This window comes from Pseudorasbora parva, chromosome 17 (genome assembly GCF_024679245.1).
Source record: "Pseudorasbora parva isolate DD20220531a chromosome 17, ASM2467924v1, whole genome shotgun sequence".
NCBI classification, from domain to species: Eukaryota; Metazoa; Chordata; class Actinopteri; order Cypriniformes; family Gobionidae; genus Pseudorasbora; species Pseudorasbora parva.
Genome location: NC_090188.1, coordinates 2,756,418 through 2,772,494, shown reverse-complemented (window position 1 = coordinate 2,772,494; position 16,077 = coordinate 2,756,418). Strand labels below are relative to the sequence as shown.

The 16,077-nt window shown below is 39.9% G+C and overlaps 1 protein-coding gene across 1 annotated transcript in view; it reads left to right on the top strand.

The window, feature by feature from the left end:
* The window catches only part of dntt (deoxynucleotidyltransferase, terminal), a 194,231-nt gene that overhangs the window by 7,354 nt on the left and 170,800 nt on the right, over positions 1 to 16,077 (top strand). The window contains exon 2 of the mRNA XM_067422152.1: positions 6,666 to 6,840. Coding sequence (XP_067278253.1) covers positions 6,666 to 6,840 — 175 coding nt within the window. The remainder of the gene's footprint in view (positions 1 to 6,665; positions 6,841 to 16,077) is intronic.

Here is a 16,077-nt window from a genome sequence, read left to right as displayed (position 1 = left end):
CATTGATGATGACGCTAATGTCACTTGAACTACACTCTAAAAAAATTGGGGTAAAAAACAACCCAATGTTGGGTCAGATATGGACTAACCCAGCAATTCGGTTGTCTTAAGCAAATATTTAACCCAACCGCAGGATTAAAACAACCCAATCGCTGGGTTAAAACAACCCAATTGCTGGGTTAGTCCATATTTGACCCAACATTGGGTTAAAACAACCCAGCATTTTTTAGAGTGTAGTATTCTTTGCAATGCAAAATAAAAAGATATTTGCAAAGTATCTTGTGCAATGCATGTCAGACGCGTTTCGTTGGTGCAAATTTAAAAGTGACAAATGCATTAAAAGTGTCTCACCGTGACATACGTGATTGTGCACTCTAAAAAATGCTGGGTTAAAAACAACCCAAGTTGGGTTGAAAATGCACCGACCCAACAATTGGGTTGTTTTAACCCAATGGTTGAGTTGTTCTTACCCAGCAATTGGGTTGTCTTAAGCAACATTTAACCCAACCACTGGGTTAAAACAACTCAACCACTGGGTTAAAACAACTCAACCATTGGGTTAAAACAACTCAATTGTTGGGTCGGTGCATTTTCAACCCAACTTGGGTTGTTTTTAACCCAGCATTTTTTAGAGTGTGAAACTAAAGTCAATGAACCGTGAACCAAGTGTGAAAGCACTCTAAAAAATGCTGGGTTAAAAACAACCCAAGTTGGGTTAAAAATGGACAAACCCAGAAATTGGGTTGTTTGAATGGGTTCATTCACTGGGTTCAAACAACTCAATTTCTGGGTTTGTCCATTTTTAACCCAACTTGGGTTGTTTTTAACCCAGCATGTTTTAGAGTGAGCAGTCATCTGCACTTCCTGTGTGTTTCTGTTTGTTTGTTTGATCCTTTAAATCATTTGGTGATTTCATTCAGATCCCAGAGATATTTTCCCTATTTAAGGACAGTAAGTGACGTACATCTCTCCGGTAAACTGTTAAAAGATCTATTTTTTCACTGTGTTATATTTTAATTTGCATACAAAATTATGCAAATCACAGTGATAATGAGTAGGGCAGCTGGTGTCTCTGTGAGTTTCTAGACAGAGGGTTCTGTTGAAAATGATGTTGTAATAATAGCACAGAAACCGTCTATTAAAACCTCATTGTGCAGCTCGGCAACTGTTGATTTAACAGAATTAATCAGTCACTCAAAGAAAGAACCAGAAATTACAAGTATAGACAAAAGTTCGGAATATAAATTTTTTTTTAATGTTTTTGAAAGAAATGACTCACCGAAGCTACTACTATTTATTTGTGAAATATTATTTCAATGTATTCCAATGTGAATATACACCAATCAAGCATAACATTATGACCTATTATTGTTTTGATTCCCCTTTTGTTGACCCGTCGAGGCATCGACTCCTCTAGACCCCTGAGATGCTCTGTGTATTCTGACAGCTTTCTATCAGAACCAGCATTAACTTCTGGAGCAGTTTGAGCTCCAGTAGCTCGTCTGTTTGATCGGACCCCACGGGCCAGCCTTCGCTCCCCACGTGCATCAATGAGCCTTGGCCGCCCATGACCCTGTGGCCGGTTCTCCACTGGTCCTTCCTTGGAGCACTTTTGATAGATACTGACCACTGCAGACCGGGAACAGCCCACAAGAGCTGCAGTTTTGGAGATGCTCTGACCCAGTCATCTAGCCGTCACAATCTGGCCCTTGACAAACTCGCTCAAATCCTTACGCTTGCCCATTTTTCCTGCTTCTAGGAATAAATTACACTTTACTATACATTCACATAGAGCGGGGTTTTTCAAACTGGGGTCCAGGGAACCCCAGGGGTCCTTCAGAAAATTTCAGAGGATTAAAAGACTAAGCAAAAATGGATAAAGTCGACCAATCTAACTGTGTAGTTTCTTACTGTTTCTCTCCTTGTTTGCCATATACATACTTTCCAGAATTGTATTGCTTTGTATGTTTCTAGTGAGTTTCTCACTATTCCCTTTTTCTTGCTCAGTGGGGTTGTAGAGCAATACTCTTCACACAGTATGTAAGCTGCCAATATACATTAAAGGTCCCGTTCTTCGCGTTTTTCGAGCTTTGATTATGTTTACAGTGTGCAATATAACGGGTTCATGTTTTGCGCGTAAAAACACAGTATTTTTCACACAATTGACTTATCTGTACAGCGCTGTTTCCTCTGTCCTAAAAACGGCCTGATGATTTCCTTGTTCTATGAAGTCCCTCCTTCAGAAACACGTAACGAGTTCTGATTGGGCCAGCGCTTCCCGTGTTGTGATTGGACAGAAGCTTAGCGCACTTTGCCCGGAAAGGTCCCGCCTTTTACCATAACGGGGCGATGCAAGCGCTGAATGCGCGCTCTTCTCCACGTGGGAGAGCAGCGAGACCACGCCCCCTATTTTGCGTGTTCTTGTGGGCGGAGCTTTAGTCAACAAACGGTTCTAGTGACGTCATCACAGCAGGAAGTGCAGCGGTGTCGTCCAAACCGGCCGCTCACTGTAGGCTTTGAAAGGGAACTTCTGTTAAATAAAATATCTCGCTTGGCATTGAACTTTGAGCTTTATAATTTTACAGGTATTATTTATGCTCCAACAGCAACATCACACACTAACTAAAGTTTGAAAGAGGAATGGCGAAGAACGGGACCTTTAAAGCTACACTGTGTGATATTTCCCCCCCTCTAGCGGTGTAAAGGTATATGACCATCCAGTGAATATTAATTTCTGTTCCTCTCAATTCCGATTTCGTTTTAACTCCTACGGTGGCCGATTACCTGTCGAGAAGAAAGCAGGCAACGTCAGCGTCCTTTTTAAAATCGCTGCTCCTCATGAGCTCTTTCCATCTTGGAAAGGCCACTCCAATATTCACTTTTGTCTTGTTGATTTGCCTGTTGCGTTGCCGTCTTTATTCTCTTTTTCACTTCCTTTGCGACTCTGATACATATCCTCGAGAATAAGAGTGATCCTCCATCAGCAACAGAAAGGCTTTCAGGTTGTCATATAGCAGACTTAAGCAATCCCCCTCTTCACATTCGACACGGTGCCATCGAGTGCTAAAACACGAAAGGCGAAGCTTGAATTTACGGGTATGTCCCTCTTTGGCTAATGTACTTTCAAGATGGAGGGGCAACATGGCGACCGGCATTCGAACCCCTCACCCGTATGTATTTTCAATGGCATATTATAAACGTACGAGAATACTTTATTACTTGAAAGAAGGAAATATACATTAATGAGCACATATATTTCTGAAAGAACTAAGTATTTTTAAGCAAAGTTACACAGTGTAGCTTTAATATGAAAGTTGCATATACAAGTAATCTTCTTCAGGATTATACAACCAACATTAAGTATAGCCAATTCAAGTCTGGAAATGATATGTTGTATTTATAATAGCACACTTACTATTTATCTAACAGTTTAAATGTTTTTTTCATTCATAAAAATATATAGATGGATTTTAGGAACCCTCATAAAAGGTTCATCATGTTTGGGGGTCCTTGGCATCATAAAGTTTGAAAACCTCTGACATAGAGAACAGATGATTTACATTATAATAATATTTCACAATTTTTACAGTATTGATTATCAAATAAATGCAGCCTCGGTGAGCAGAAGAGACTTCTTTCACACCATGTATTTGAGGAAATGTGTAACATCAAAGTGTGCATTATAATAAACCTGACACGTGAAGTGTCATCTGTTATTCTTCTCTTCATGGCTGTTTGGTCAGAAGCGATCCAGGGCTGTTGGTGCCAGTTTGCGCAGGTGGAGGAGCACCAGTGGGAGTTGTTTCGGGTAGACGGGCGGAACAGCAGCCAGCAGTTTGTCGTAGCGTATCGTGCCGTAACCAGCTGAGCCATGGCACCATTCCCAGAAATGCAGCTTGAGCTTGAGCGGCCTACGGCTGTGCGCTGCTGTCTGCAGCCAACCACAGGAAACAGATCGTGAGGAGCCCAAAACTGACATTTTATAAGCTAGTGAGGATTTGATATCAGTAAGAGTCTGATAATACAATACCCTATTAAAAAAATCCCCGGGTATTACACAGAAAGCAGAAGCATGTCCTGGTAGAGACGGCAGAGAGACATTGCACAAGAATGACCGGAGATTAACTGTTAAAACATTTATAATGCACATCTTATTTTATATTGATATCCACAAAGCTGTTTAATAAATCAAGCTGTGATTTGCTTCCAGTGGAGTTTGATGTAAGAGGAAAATGTTCTTGCTCAGAGGTTGCTCAAGGAGTCATAAAAGTCCTTTGGAGGAATAAAAACTTTAAAATGAGTGGTGTTGGGGGTAACGCATTACAAGTAATCTAATCAGATTACTTTATTTTCAAGAAACTAATGCATTACTTTTGAATTTACCACAAAATATCTATATTTACAATCATTTATAACCTTTTTGGCATAAAGTTTCTTCTATTATTTCTAAGAGTGGAGTATACAGATCATATGTTTTATAAATGTACACTGTAAAAAAAGGCAAATTTTGAACTTTTGCAGTAGAATCGACTTGGATGTTTAAGTTATTTCAACTTAAATTATGTTAAACTGACTTTAAAAAATGAGTTACATCTTGTATAACTAATAAAAACAAGTTTAACATTGCTCAACTTATTTTGATGAGTTAAAACAATGTAAAAACATATGTTGTCATAACTTATTGAACATACATTTTTTACAGTGTAGGTATAGATATAAAATTATTGTTGATAGCAGCTCAGATCATTTGGTTTGGTGGAGAGAGTTTGCTTCGAGATCCCTGACATCTAATTACAAACTTTGGCATCTTGACAGCTGAACATGACAAATTGTTTTCCTCTAGCATGTTTAATAGCATGATTTGGCATTTTGTTAATGTTTTAGTATTCTGCTAACGTGAACTAGCATTATGCTACCACGTTTTAACACATTGCTTACATTACTTAGCATTTATAAGCACTTTGCTAACATGTTTTATTGTGTTGCTAACATAAATTAGCATTTTGTTAGCATGCTTTAACATTGCAAGCATGATTTGACCAAGGGGGTAATCTAGCGCTCGGAAAGCGTTCCACCCCTAGGGGCGGCCATTGCTAACCAAGCCATCACCTGCTGTTAGCATCCCATTGACTCCCATTCATTTTTGAGTCACTTTGACAGTGAATAACTTTACATCTGAGGCGTTTAAAGACTCCATTTGTCCATTGTTTTATAAAGATACAGCACACAGAGTCAGAACAGTCTGAAGGTCTGAGCCGAGTTAGGTGGTTGTAGCTTTAAAGCTCTAGGGGTCAAACAATAAAAGATTGTGGTTTTAGCGTTAATCAACAAGCCATATTTTCCCGCTGATGACGAACAGTAGTGGGAAAATTACTCTCAAAGGTCACGTCACCGGTCGATTTTCGCCCTCACACACTCTCGTCTCCGGCTAATTTCAAACATCCGCGGCAGTCACCGGTCCGTTCCGCTATTGTACTTCTCTGTGTGCTGATTGCAAGTGATGCACGTTGTGGGTAATTTCGTTTAGCTGACTGCTTTGATAGACACAGTAATTTAGCAAAGTGCTGAAAGCTTGTGCTCAGGAGATCTTCCACCGACTGACCGTGTGTGTGTGTGTGTGTGTGTGTGTGTGTTATCACACGTGTGCTCCTGATCAGACACGTCACATCCTAATGCAGCTCCCAGTGTGAAAGTCCGCTTGATTTGATTTCACACTGTATAATCTGATCACAGACAACCGCTAGAGGAATTAAAAACGCCGAACGAGAGTGTGTGGGAGTGTGTGAGGGAATCAATCAATCGTAGAGTAGTTGTGAAACTGGATTACGGTGCTTTGCAAACAGCTACTCGAGTGCCACAAAATCTGAGGTTTCTTCTTGAACACGTTACGTGTCTAATGGTGCGTATCTGTTTTTTTTTTGAAGAAGAAGAAGAAGAAGGAACATGTAACAAACATAGCATAACATACAGCAGAGCACAATAATGTGTAGCATTAATTCGTAGCAGGGGATCCAATAGTTCTATCATAATATTTTTTAACAATTTCAGAGATGATATAAAGGAGTCAAATTCAACTATAGACACCTTAAAGGGTTAGTTCACCCAAAAATGAAGTTAATGTCATTAACTCCTCCCCCTAATGTCGTTCCACACCCGTAAGACCTCCGTTCATCTTCACACACAGTTTAAGATATTTTATATTTAGTCCGAGAGCGTATGCAAGTGTATGCACACTATACTGTCCATGTCCAGAAAGGGAATAAAAACATCATCACAGTAGTCCATATGAGACATCAGTGGGTTAATTAGAGTCTCTTGAAGCATCAGAAATACATTTGGGTCCAAAAATAACAAAAACTACGACTTTATTCAGCATTGTCTTCTCTTCCGGGTCTGTGATTCGGATCGCCAATGTCATGTGATTTCAGCAGTTTGACACACGATCCGAATCATGAATCAATTCGCTGATTATAGTGTAGTGTGCATACACTTGCATACACTCTCTGGACTAAATTAAAATATCTTAAACTGTGTTCCAAAGATAAACGGAGGAGTTATGGGTGTGGAACGACATTAATGACATACATTTTATTTTTGGGTGAACTAACCCTTTAAAGTTTGGGGATGAATTTAATTGTGCGTATCTGTCTGTCTGACGCTCGCAGCGGTGACGTGACCCACGTCGTGTCGGAGGGAAACGCGGCGCAGGAACTCTGGAACTGGCTGGAGGAGCAAGGATTTGGAGAGACGCTAAACAAACACGTGCTGCACATCAGCTGGTTTACTGAGAGCATGAGCGCTGGGCGGCCCGTGCCTGTGGAACTGAGACATTACATACAAGTAAGTGCACTTCAGAGAACACAATTTAAAACTGAACATTGGTCTGGGGAGTCTGCTCTGTGTTTCTACTGCACTAGAGGAGTGATCAACTGGCATTATTCAAATGACTCTGTACGCAATTGGATAGTCCTTCAACCAATCAGAGGACAAGAGGCGTGATCAACAGGCAACGACCCATCACATCTCTATCGTCATCGTGTTAAACCCGACAATAGCGCGCCAGGTGGATAAGCCTGTAATTGGTTCCTGAAAAAGTAGAAATGAATGCTCAGGTTTCCAGACTGAGTTGCCGGGCGAAATCAAATCGCCGGCAGATCAGGCTGGGTTTACCCAGTCTAGAGAACACGTGGTGTCATCAATCAATATAACAGGTTTATCCAAGCCCTTCCACCTGCTTTCAAAAGCCCCGCCCTCCAAACGCGTCAGCCAACCCCAACATGAGTCACATGCCAAAAGCTTTTTCTTTTCTGACAGTGATGCTAAAAGACCAAATTCAATGCATCTTACTGATGCTGCACATGTACAGGCAAGCGGATGAACCCTGAATAAAAATGCAGTGCACAGTTTCTCACTTAGCGTTTTCCCATACATAAATAAAACCATTTAGAGCTTTGCATTCATATTCTGGGCTAATCTGCTCACCTCTACATCAGTCTGCATCCTCAATAAGGTGTATATTGAATTAGATTTTTTAATATCACAGTTTTAGTGCATTAAAGGGATAGTTCACCTGTCGAGCTCCATTGACTTTCATAGTATGGAAAATTAATGGCACGCCACAACTGTTTTGGTTACTAACATTCTTCAAAATATCTATACAGGTTTAGAACAACTTGAGGGTGAGAAAATGAAGATTTTTGGGTGAACTATCCCCATAAGGCACACTTTTTTCACATTAAGCGCTTTCAAATGTGCCCGGTGCTTCTCAGGCGCTGCAATATGGATCACTTGCATTTTGTTCACATATTTGAGTCATGTGACCGAAAACTAAATCCAATCACCAGAAGTAAAACGCTAAACAGGCTATAAACAAACTGTACTACGGTCTCAACAACTCTTTCAACCTTTATTTAATCATCGGTGCGATGATGTTTAATGTCTCTGAGAACATCTGTAGTCCCATTTATACACTTGTTATTAACCGGCTTTTTCAAGACAAACAGAAGCTTTAAAAATCATAAGGAGGTTTTATTGATGTTAAGTTGTAGAATAAAATGTGGAAATATGTTGATCTTGTGTTCACTACAGTCCCTGACAAAAGTCTTGTCGCTTATCTATTTTCTAGAAATATCTGATATTAACCTGACTTTTAATTAATTCATTGGTGTTAGAAATAGCTCATATGAAAAGCTAAAACCCTCCCAAATGATGTTTAATGCACTGAAATAAATAATGTTCACAGAAAAAATATTTATCATTTAATCAAGACAGAAAGGTCAAATTTTGGCAAGACAAAAGTTTTGTCGCCTATACAGAAATGTAACAAATTTACTGCAAATACAAAAATATGTCAGCAAATTAAGTTGTGGTGCTGTGAGAGCCAAATGTAATATCTTGTATGACTTCCATGAGCTTGAAGGACTGCATCCATGCGGTTTGGCAAGGATTCATACAATTTATTGATGAAGTCATCAGGAATAGCTAAGAAAGCAGTCTTGCATGCCTCCCAGAGTTCATCAATATTCTTTGGTTTCGTCTTCCATGCGTCCTCTTTCATCCTACCCCACAAATGCTCAATGATGTTCATGTCTGGTGACTGGGCTGGCCAATCCTGGAGCATCTTGATCTTCTTCGCCTTGAGGAACTTTGATGTGGAGATGGAAGTATGCGATGGAGCACCGTCCTGCTGCAGAATTTGGCCTCTTTTATGGTTGGGAATATAAGAGGTAGCAAAGATTTCTTGGTATTTTAGACTATTGATGTTGCCTTCCACCCTGCAGATCTCTCGCACACCCCCATACTGGATGTAACCCCAGACCATGATTTTTCCGCCACCAAACTTCACTGTTTTCTGAGTGAATCTCGGATCCATTCTGGCTCCAGTAGGTCTCCTGCAATATTTGCGGCGACTGTGGTGTAATTCAACAGAAGATTCATCTGAAAAATCCCCCTTCTGCCACTTTTCCAGCGTCCATCCTTTTAGCAGGCTGTGAGCCTTGGCAAATGCCACACGGTTTTTCAATTGTCTTTTGTTTAGTGCTGGCTTCTGGGCACTGATTCGACCATGGAGGCCATTTCGAGACAGAATCCGACAAACTATTCTGGTTGACACAGAGACTTCAGGTGACCAGGTCTCGTGGAGCTCCGCTGCAGTAGAAAATGGGCTGGCCTTGGATTTTCGAGCCAACAAACGGTCCTCTCGAGCAGTTGTTTTGTGGGGTCTGCCTGACCTGGGCTTGTCAAAAATGTCTCCAGTCTCTTCAAATCTTTTTTTTATCCTCTGTACTTGACGCTGAGACACATTGAAGGTTTCTGCCACATCAGCAGTGGATCTGGTCTTCAGCCTCTTGATAATCAAAACTTTAGTCTCAGGGTGAATCTTAGGCATGTTTGCAGAGGTCTAGTTGCAGTTGATGTGAAGGTCTAGCGTACTGGGGTTCTTTTTATACACACTTGAGACCTAATTGATCCATTATTAGTCACAGGTGGAGCTCATATGACAAGGTGACAACACTTATGTCTTTGCAAAAATTGACTCAATGGGCTTTACCAAGCTGTGAATATTAGAATACTTTTTGAAAGTTTAGTTTTTCACTGAAACATTATCACAAAAGCTGGTGGGATTAAAATGAGCCATTTCTTGTAAAAAAATCTTGATTAGAAATATATTTCAGCGGCACTTGAGGTCAATTTGTACACAAGCGACAAGACTTTTGTCAGGGACTGTATAGACCTTATTTCAGACATTTAACCAAAAACCCACTCAAAAAACCCATTGACTTCAGGACAGTGGAACTGGAGGTTTCTGGGTTTTGGCCTACAAAAACACATTATATTGCCAGAAGTATTGGGCCGCCCCTCCAGATTACTGAGTTCAGGTGTTCAGTCTCTTCATGGCCACAGGTGTATAAATCAAACTCTAGGCCTGCAGACGCTTCTACACACATTAGTGAAAGAATGGGTCGCTCTCAGGAGCTCAGTGAACTCAAGCGTGGGGCCGTGATAGGTTGCCACCTGTGCAATAAGTCCATTCCTGACATTTCCTCACTACTAAATATTCCACGCTCAACTGTTAGTGGGATTATAACAAAGTGGAAGCCATTGGGAACAACAGCAACTCAGCCACGAAGTGATAGGCCACGTAAAATCACAAAGCGGGGTCAGCGCATGCTGAGGGTCACAGTGCACAGAAGTCACCAACTTTCTGCAGAGTCAACAGCTCCAGACCTCTAAACTTCTGTGGCCTTCAGATGAGCTCAAGAACAGCGGAGAGAGCTTCATGGAATGGGTTTCCATGGCCGAGCAGCTCATCCAAGCCTTACATCACCAAGAGCAATGCAAAGCGTGCGACGCAGTGGAGTAAAGCAGCCGCCACTGGACTCTAGAGCAGTGAGACGTGTTCTCTGAGCGACCAATCACGCTTCAGTTTGACAATCCAATGGACGAGTCTGGGTTTGGCGGATTCCAGGAGAAAGGGACTTGCCTGACTGCATTGGGCCAAGTGTAAAGTTTGGTGGAGGGGGGATGGGGTTCTTTTTCAGGGGTTGTGCTTGGCCCCTTAGTTCCAGTGAAAGGAACTCTTAATGCTTCACCAAGACATTTTAGACAATTTTATGCTCCCAATTTCGTGGGAACAGTTTGTGGACGGCCCCTTCCTGTCCCAACATGACTGCGCTCCAGTGCACAAAGCGTCGGTCCATAAAGACATGGATGAGGAGTTTGGTGTGGAGGAACTTGACTGGCCTACACAGAGTCCTGAGCTCAACCCGATAGAACAGCTTTGGGATGAATTAGAGCGGAGACTGAGAGCCAGACCTTCTCGTCCAACATCAGTGCCTGACCTCACCTAAAGCTTCTAGAAGAATGGTCAGAAATCCCCATAAACACACTCCTAAACCTTGAGGAAAGCCTTCCCAGAAGAGCTGAAGCTGTTAGAGCTGCAAAGGGTGGGCCAACTCCATATTAAACCCTACGGATTAACAATGGGATGGCATTAAAGCTCATGTGCGTACAAAGGCAGCCGCCCCAAAACTTTTGGCAATATAGTGTATGTCATCTCGGCCGTTATCTATTTAAAAGAAAATTGTTTTAGATGTATAAATGGGTCTGTAAAATGGATTGAAGTGAAAGTGTGTTGTTTAAAAATGTATAGTATTCAAAAAACACATAGGCTATGAAGACCTTACAGTCTATTTAATAGGTTATACAAATTAAATATGGCATCTACCTTGATTTATGCAGTGCTAGCATTATAAACGAATAAGCGCTGGCCTCATTAAGTATTCATGCACTAAATGCTCACATCCTGTTTAGTTTGAGCAACGGCAAACATGCCAACTGCAGACATGATGTTTCACAAGTATTAATTAAAACAGGTCATGTGCTCATCACATTTTGTGCAAATTCGATCAATATTAGCCTTATGAATATGCAAATGAGAACCTTAACACAGACATTTTTCTATCCCAAGCACTGTATTTTTTGGTCAATATTCATGAATTTTTGACCAGTAGAAATATATAAATGTCTTTAAAACGAGATATATTTATTAGATAAGAAAAAACTGTGTTATTCAGTCTTATTTTAATATAATTAGTATCATATTTGGTGGAACTCGTTGGAAACGTAAATTTTGTCAAATTGTTTGAGCTGTAAAGTTGTTTAAGTCTTTATTTTACAGTTTAGGATGAAACCATTGACATTGGTGGCATTTCAAAAGAACGTTGCTATGTAAATCCTATGGGATAAAATAATGACAAATGTATTTGAAACAAAAAAGCATGTTGAATTGCACTAATTGAAAATAAAAATAAATCCATTGCATTAACAATGCTTGGGTTTTAATGCGTTGTATTTTCAAGGCTTGCATTTTTGGGGTCTGAAATTCAACATGGTTGAACACTGTGTTTAAGCTGTGAATATTTCAATTCAAAACATTATTAAATATTCAATGATCAATATTCGCCTTCAAGACTTCCAAAGTATTCAAGTATTCATTTTCGACAGGCACTGTTCGGTCTGTTTTGTTTCACTTTAAAAAATTGCTTTCACAAATTCAGTGGTTCAAATTCAGCCGAATATTCAACATTGCACATCCGAGAACTGCAGCTTGTATTTATTTAAAGTGACTTTATGTTTTTTAGAAATTAAGTCTGAAAGGTGAATTTCAGACTCTAAAATTCAAGCACTGTGAATGCAATGGATTTATGTTTCAATTAGTGCTTTTTTGTTTAAAATACATGTCATTATTTTACTTCCATACTAGTTTTCTGTTTTAGCAATTTCAAGTGCAAAAAAGTCCCATAGATCTTTTATTTTTTTGGTGATTGTGTCCTTGAGCACTAGGTGGCACTGTGAGCCCGAAAGCGTTTCTGACATGAGGTGACACTGTACATTTAAAGTAATAAATATATAATCAGTATTTGGTATTTAAGGTTGAAATTCCACAGCAGTGAATTAGATAAAATACCATTTGATCGATGTTACAGGTCCTTGTACTAAAGCCTTTTAGAACAGCAAATTATTTTGTACATCCAAATTGTTCTTTTATTTCCAAAAAGAGTTCTAGGAGATTGAATGCACCTCAGTTGCATTTCTATAGAAAGCAACTTCACAGCCATTTTGGGAAAAAAAAGGGAATGACTAGTTTGAGAGCGTATGCACACTATACTGTCCATCTCCAGAAAGGGAATAAAAACATCATCACAGTAGTCCATATGAGACATCAGTGGGTTAATTAGAGTCTCTTGAAGCATCCAAAATAAATTTGGGTCCAAAAATAACAAAAACTACAACTTTATTCAGCATTGTCTTCTCTTCCGCGTTTGTTTTCAATCCTCAAATAAAGATTCAAACGGTTATGAATCAGTGAATCGATCAATGATTCGGATCGCCAATGTCACGTGATTTCAGCAGTTTGACACGCGATCCGAATCATGAATCACTTCACTGATTCATAACCGTTTGAATCTTTATTTGAGGATTGAACACAAACGCGGAAGAGAAGACAATGCTGAATAAAGTCGTAGTTTTTGTTATTTTTGGACCCAAATGTATTTTGGATGCTTCAAGAGACTCTAATTAACCCACTGATGTCTCATATGGACTACTGTGATGATGTTTTTATTCCCTTTCTGGACATGGACAGTATAGTGTGCATACACTTGCATACGCTCTCGGACTAAATATAAAATATCTTAATCTGTGTGTGAAGATGAACGGAGGTCTTACGGGTGTGGAGCGACATTAGGGGGAGGAGTTAATGACAGACATTTCATTTTTGGGTGAACTAACCCTTTAACACAGCGCCAAAAAGAGCCATCAGTGCGACGCCAGGCCGCGTAGCGCATCGTTAACGGACGTTGAAGACAGATTCTCCAGCCCTGGACAACGCCGTGGGCGCTTCCATAGCATATGTGCCCCACATAAAGAAATATGCTCCCTGTTTCAGAAACTCCATTAATCTTTCTGTTCCTCCTCGGTGGGGATACAGACGAGCAGAAGTTGTCCATCTTGCGTCGCTGCCAACCGTGCCCAAAAAGCTGCTCTCTCGTCTCAGAGGACGTATGAGTGTGAGCTTGAGATCGTCTTTTAGCTGGTTTAGTGCTGCAGACCAGAAATGGCCTTGTTTGCTTTGAGCCGGCATTGATTGAGGCGTTTATCCGCATTGATTGATACGAATATAAGAGCCAGGTAATGATGCAGAAGACTGTAATTGATCTGCGACATTAAAAGAATAATTCAGCCAAAAATGACACTTCTGTCATGTCATTCAAGACTCGTACACTGCAAAAAATGCATTTCTTACTTAGTACTTTTGTCTTGTTTCTAGTCTAAATATCTAAAAATTCTTACATTAAGAAACATTTAATAGACAAGTAAAAAATATTGTCTTGTTTTGGGAAAAAATAACTCAAAATGAAGAGAGTTAAGAGAGATTATTTTACTTACTTTACTTTACTTTGTACTTATTTTAAGCAAAAACTCTCTTAATTTTGAGTTATTTTGTCCTAAAACAAGACAATTACTTTTGCTTGTCTAGTAAATACTTCTTGTTTTAAGGATGTTTAGATATTTAGACTAGAAACAAGACAAAATACTAAGTAAGAAAAGCCTTTTTTTTTTGCACTGTTCATGAAACTCTTTTTCACATGGCAGCATAGTGGCCATGATGGACTAAAAAAAATACATATTTCATGTCTGATGAAGTGATGTGAAGCTTTGTGTGAAGAATAATGGCTGATGACGCTGAACACCAATGATTCCTGAAAAACATGACTATAAATGAGATTTGAGAAGAGAGATTATCAATGAATGACTTAAATGTGGGTCTTTTTCTCATGCAAAGCTCTCAGTGGCGAACAAGACATTTTTCACACTTTTATAGTACTTTTTAGTCTTTGGTGGAATAAATCACCATATATTTCTTTTCGATGGAAAACGGAGGCTTTGACAAGGCTGAGAAATAGGACATTTTTACTGTGAACGAGTGTTATCATTTACATTTATGTTTATGCATTTGGCATATGCTTAACTAGAATGTTTCTATGCAGTTTTATGGCCGGTAACATTGCTAAGTGGTAGTTAGGGTGCTTGCTTGTGCATTAATATGTCATTTTATTCTGGGTGTTGTGTTGCTAGGGTGTTGCTATAGGGTGTTCTGGGTGTTGCGTTTGCTAGGGTGTTGCTATAGGGTGTTCTGGGTGTTGCGTTTGCTAGGGTGTTGCTATAGGGTGTTGCTATAGGGTGTTCTGGGTGTTGCGTTTGCTAGGGTGTTGCTATAGGGTGTTCTGGGTGTTGCGTTTGCTAGGGTGTTGCTATAGGGTGTTCTGGGTGTTGCGTTTGCTAGGGTGTTGCTATAGGGTGTTCTGGGTGTTGCGTTTGCTAGGGTGTTGCTATAGGGTGTTGCTATATGGTGTTCTGGGTGTTGCGTTGCTAGGGTGTTGCTATAGGGTGTTCTGGGTGTTGCGTTTGCTAGGGTGTTGCTATAGTGTGTTCTGGGTTTTGCGTTGCTAGGGTGTTGCTATAGGGTGTTCTGGGTGTTGCGTTGCTAGGGTGTTGCTATAGGGTGTTCTGGGTGGTCGCTAGGGTTCCTCTTTAAGTATGACAAGCAATTACTTGTTGGTTTGCACGGATTGTAAGATGTTTATATTGATCTGATTTTTTTGTGAATCAGTGTTATTATTATTATTATTATTATTTACATTTGTGACCCTGGACCACAAAACCAGTCATAAGGGTACATTTTTTGAAATTGAGATTTATACATCATCTGAAAGCTGGTATAAGTTAAAGCTGAAAGCTGAATAAATAAGCTTTCCACTGATTTGTTGTCTGTTAGGACAATATTTGGCTGAAATAAAACTTTGAAAATCTGAATCTGAGGGTGCAAAAAAATCTAAATATTGAGAAAATCTCCTTTAAAGTTGTCATAATGAAGGCTTTAGCAATGCATATTACTACTAATAATACATTTTTAATATATTTGTGGTAGGAATTAAAAAAAATATCTTCATGTAACATGATCTTAATATCCTAATGATTTTTGGCATAAAACGAAAATGGATGATTTTGACCCATACGGTGTATTGTTGGCTATCGCCTCAGATATACCCGTGAGACGCAGGACTGCTGAAGAGCTCCACGGTCACATTTATGCATTTGACAGATGCTTTTATCCAAAGCAACTTTCATTGGATTTAATGTATACATTTGATCAGTTCATGCATTCTTCGGGAATCAAACCCATGACGCCATGATCTGCTGTTAGGGGTTAACAGCTTATGACCCAGGACCAGTAGTGAAGAAATGAAGACAGAGTCAGGATTGCAATTAATTAAAAGAAAAATGTACTTAGAATAGTTTGCAGTTTCAAAAGCAGAAGCCAGCTTCAAGTCTCACAAGGAGTTCGTAGGCCGCGCTCCCTCTCTCACCGTCTCGTTGCCTCGCCCTATCATACATAAAATTGTCCCAACAGTTATACCGTTTTCAAGGTCTTATCCACGTCATTACTGCAACGTGGATGCTTCTGATTGCTTGCCGACTAATTGCACCTTATCTATGCATCATTTTTTAAAT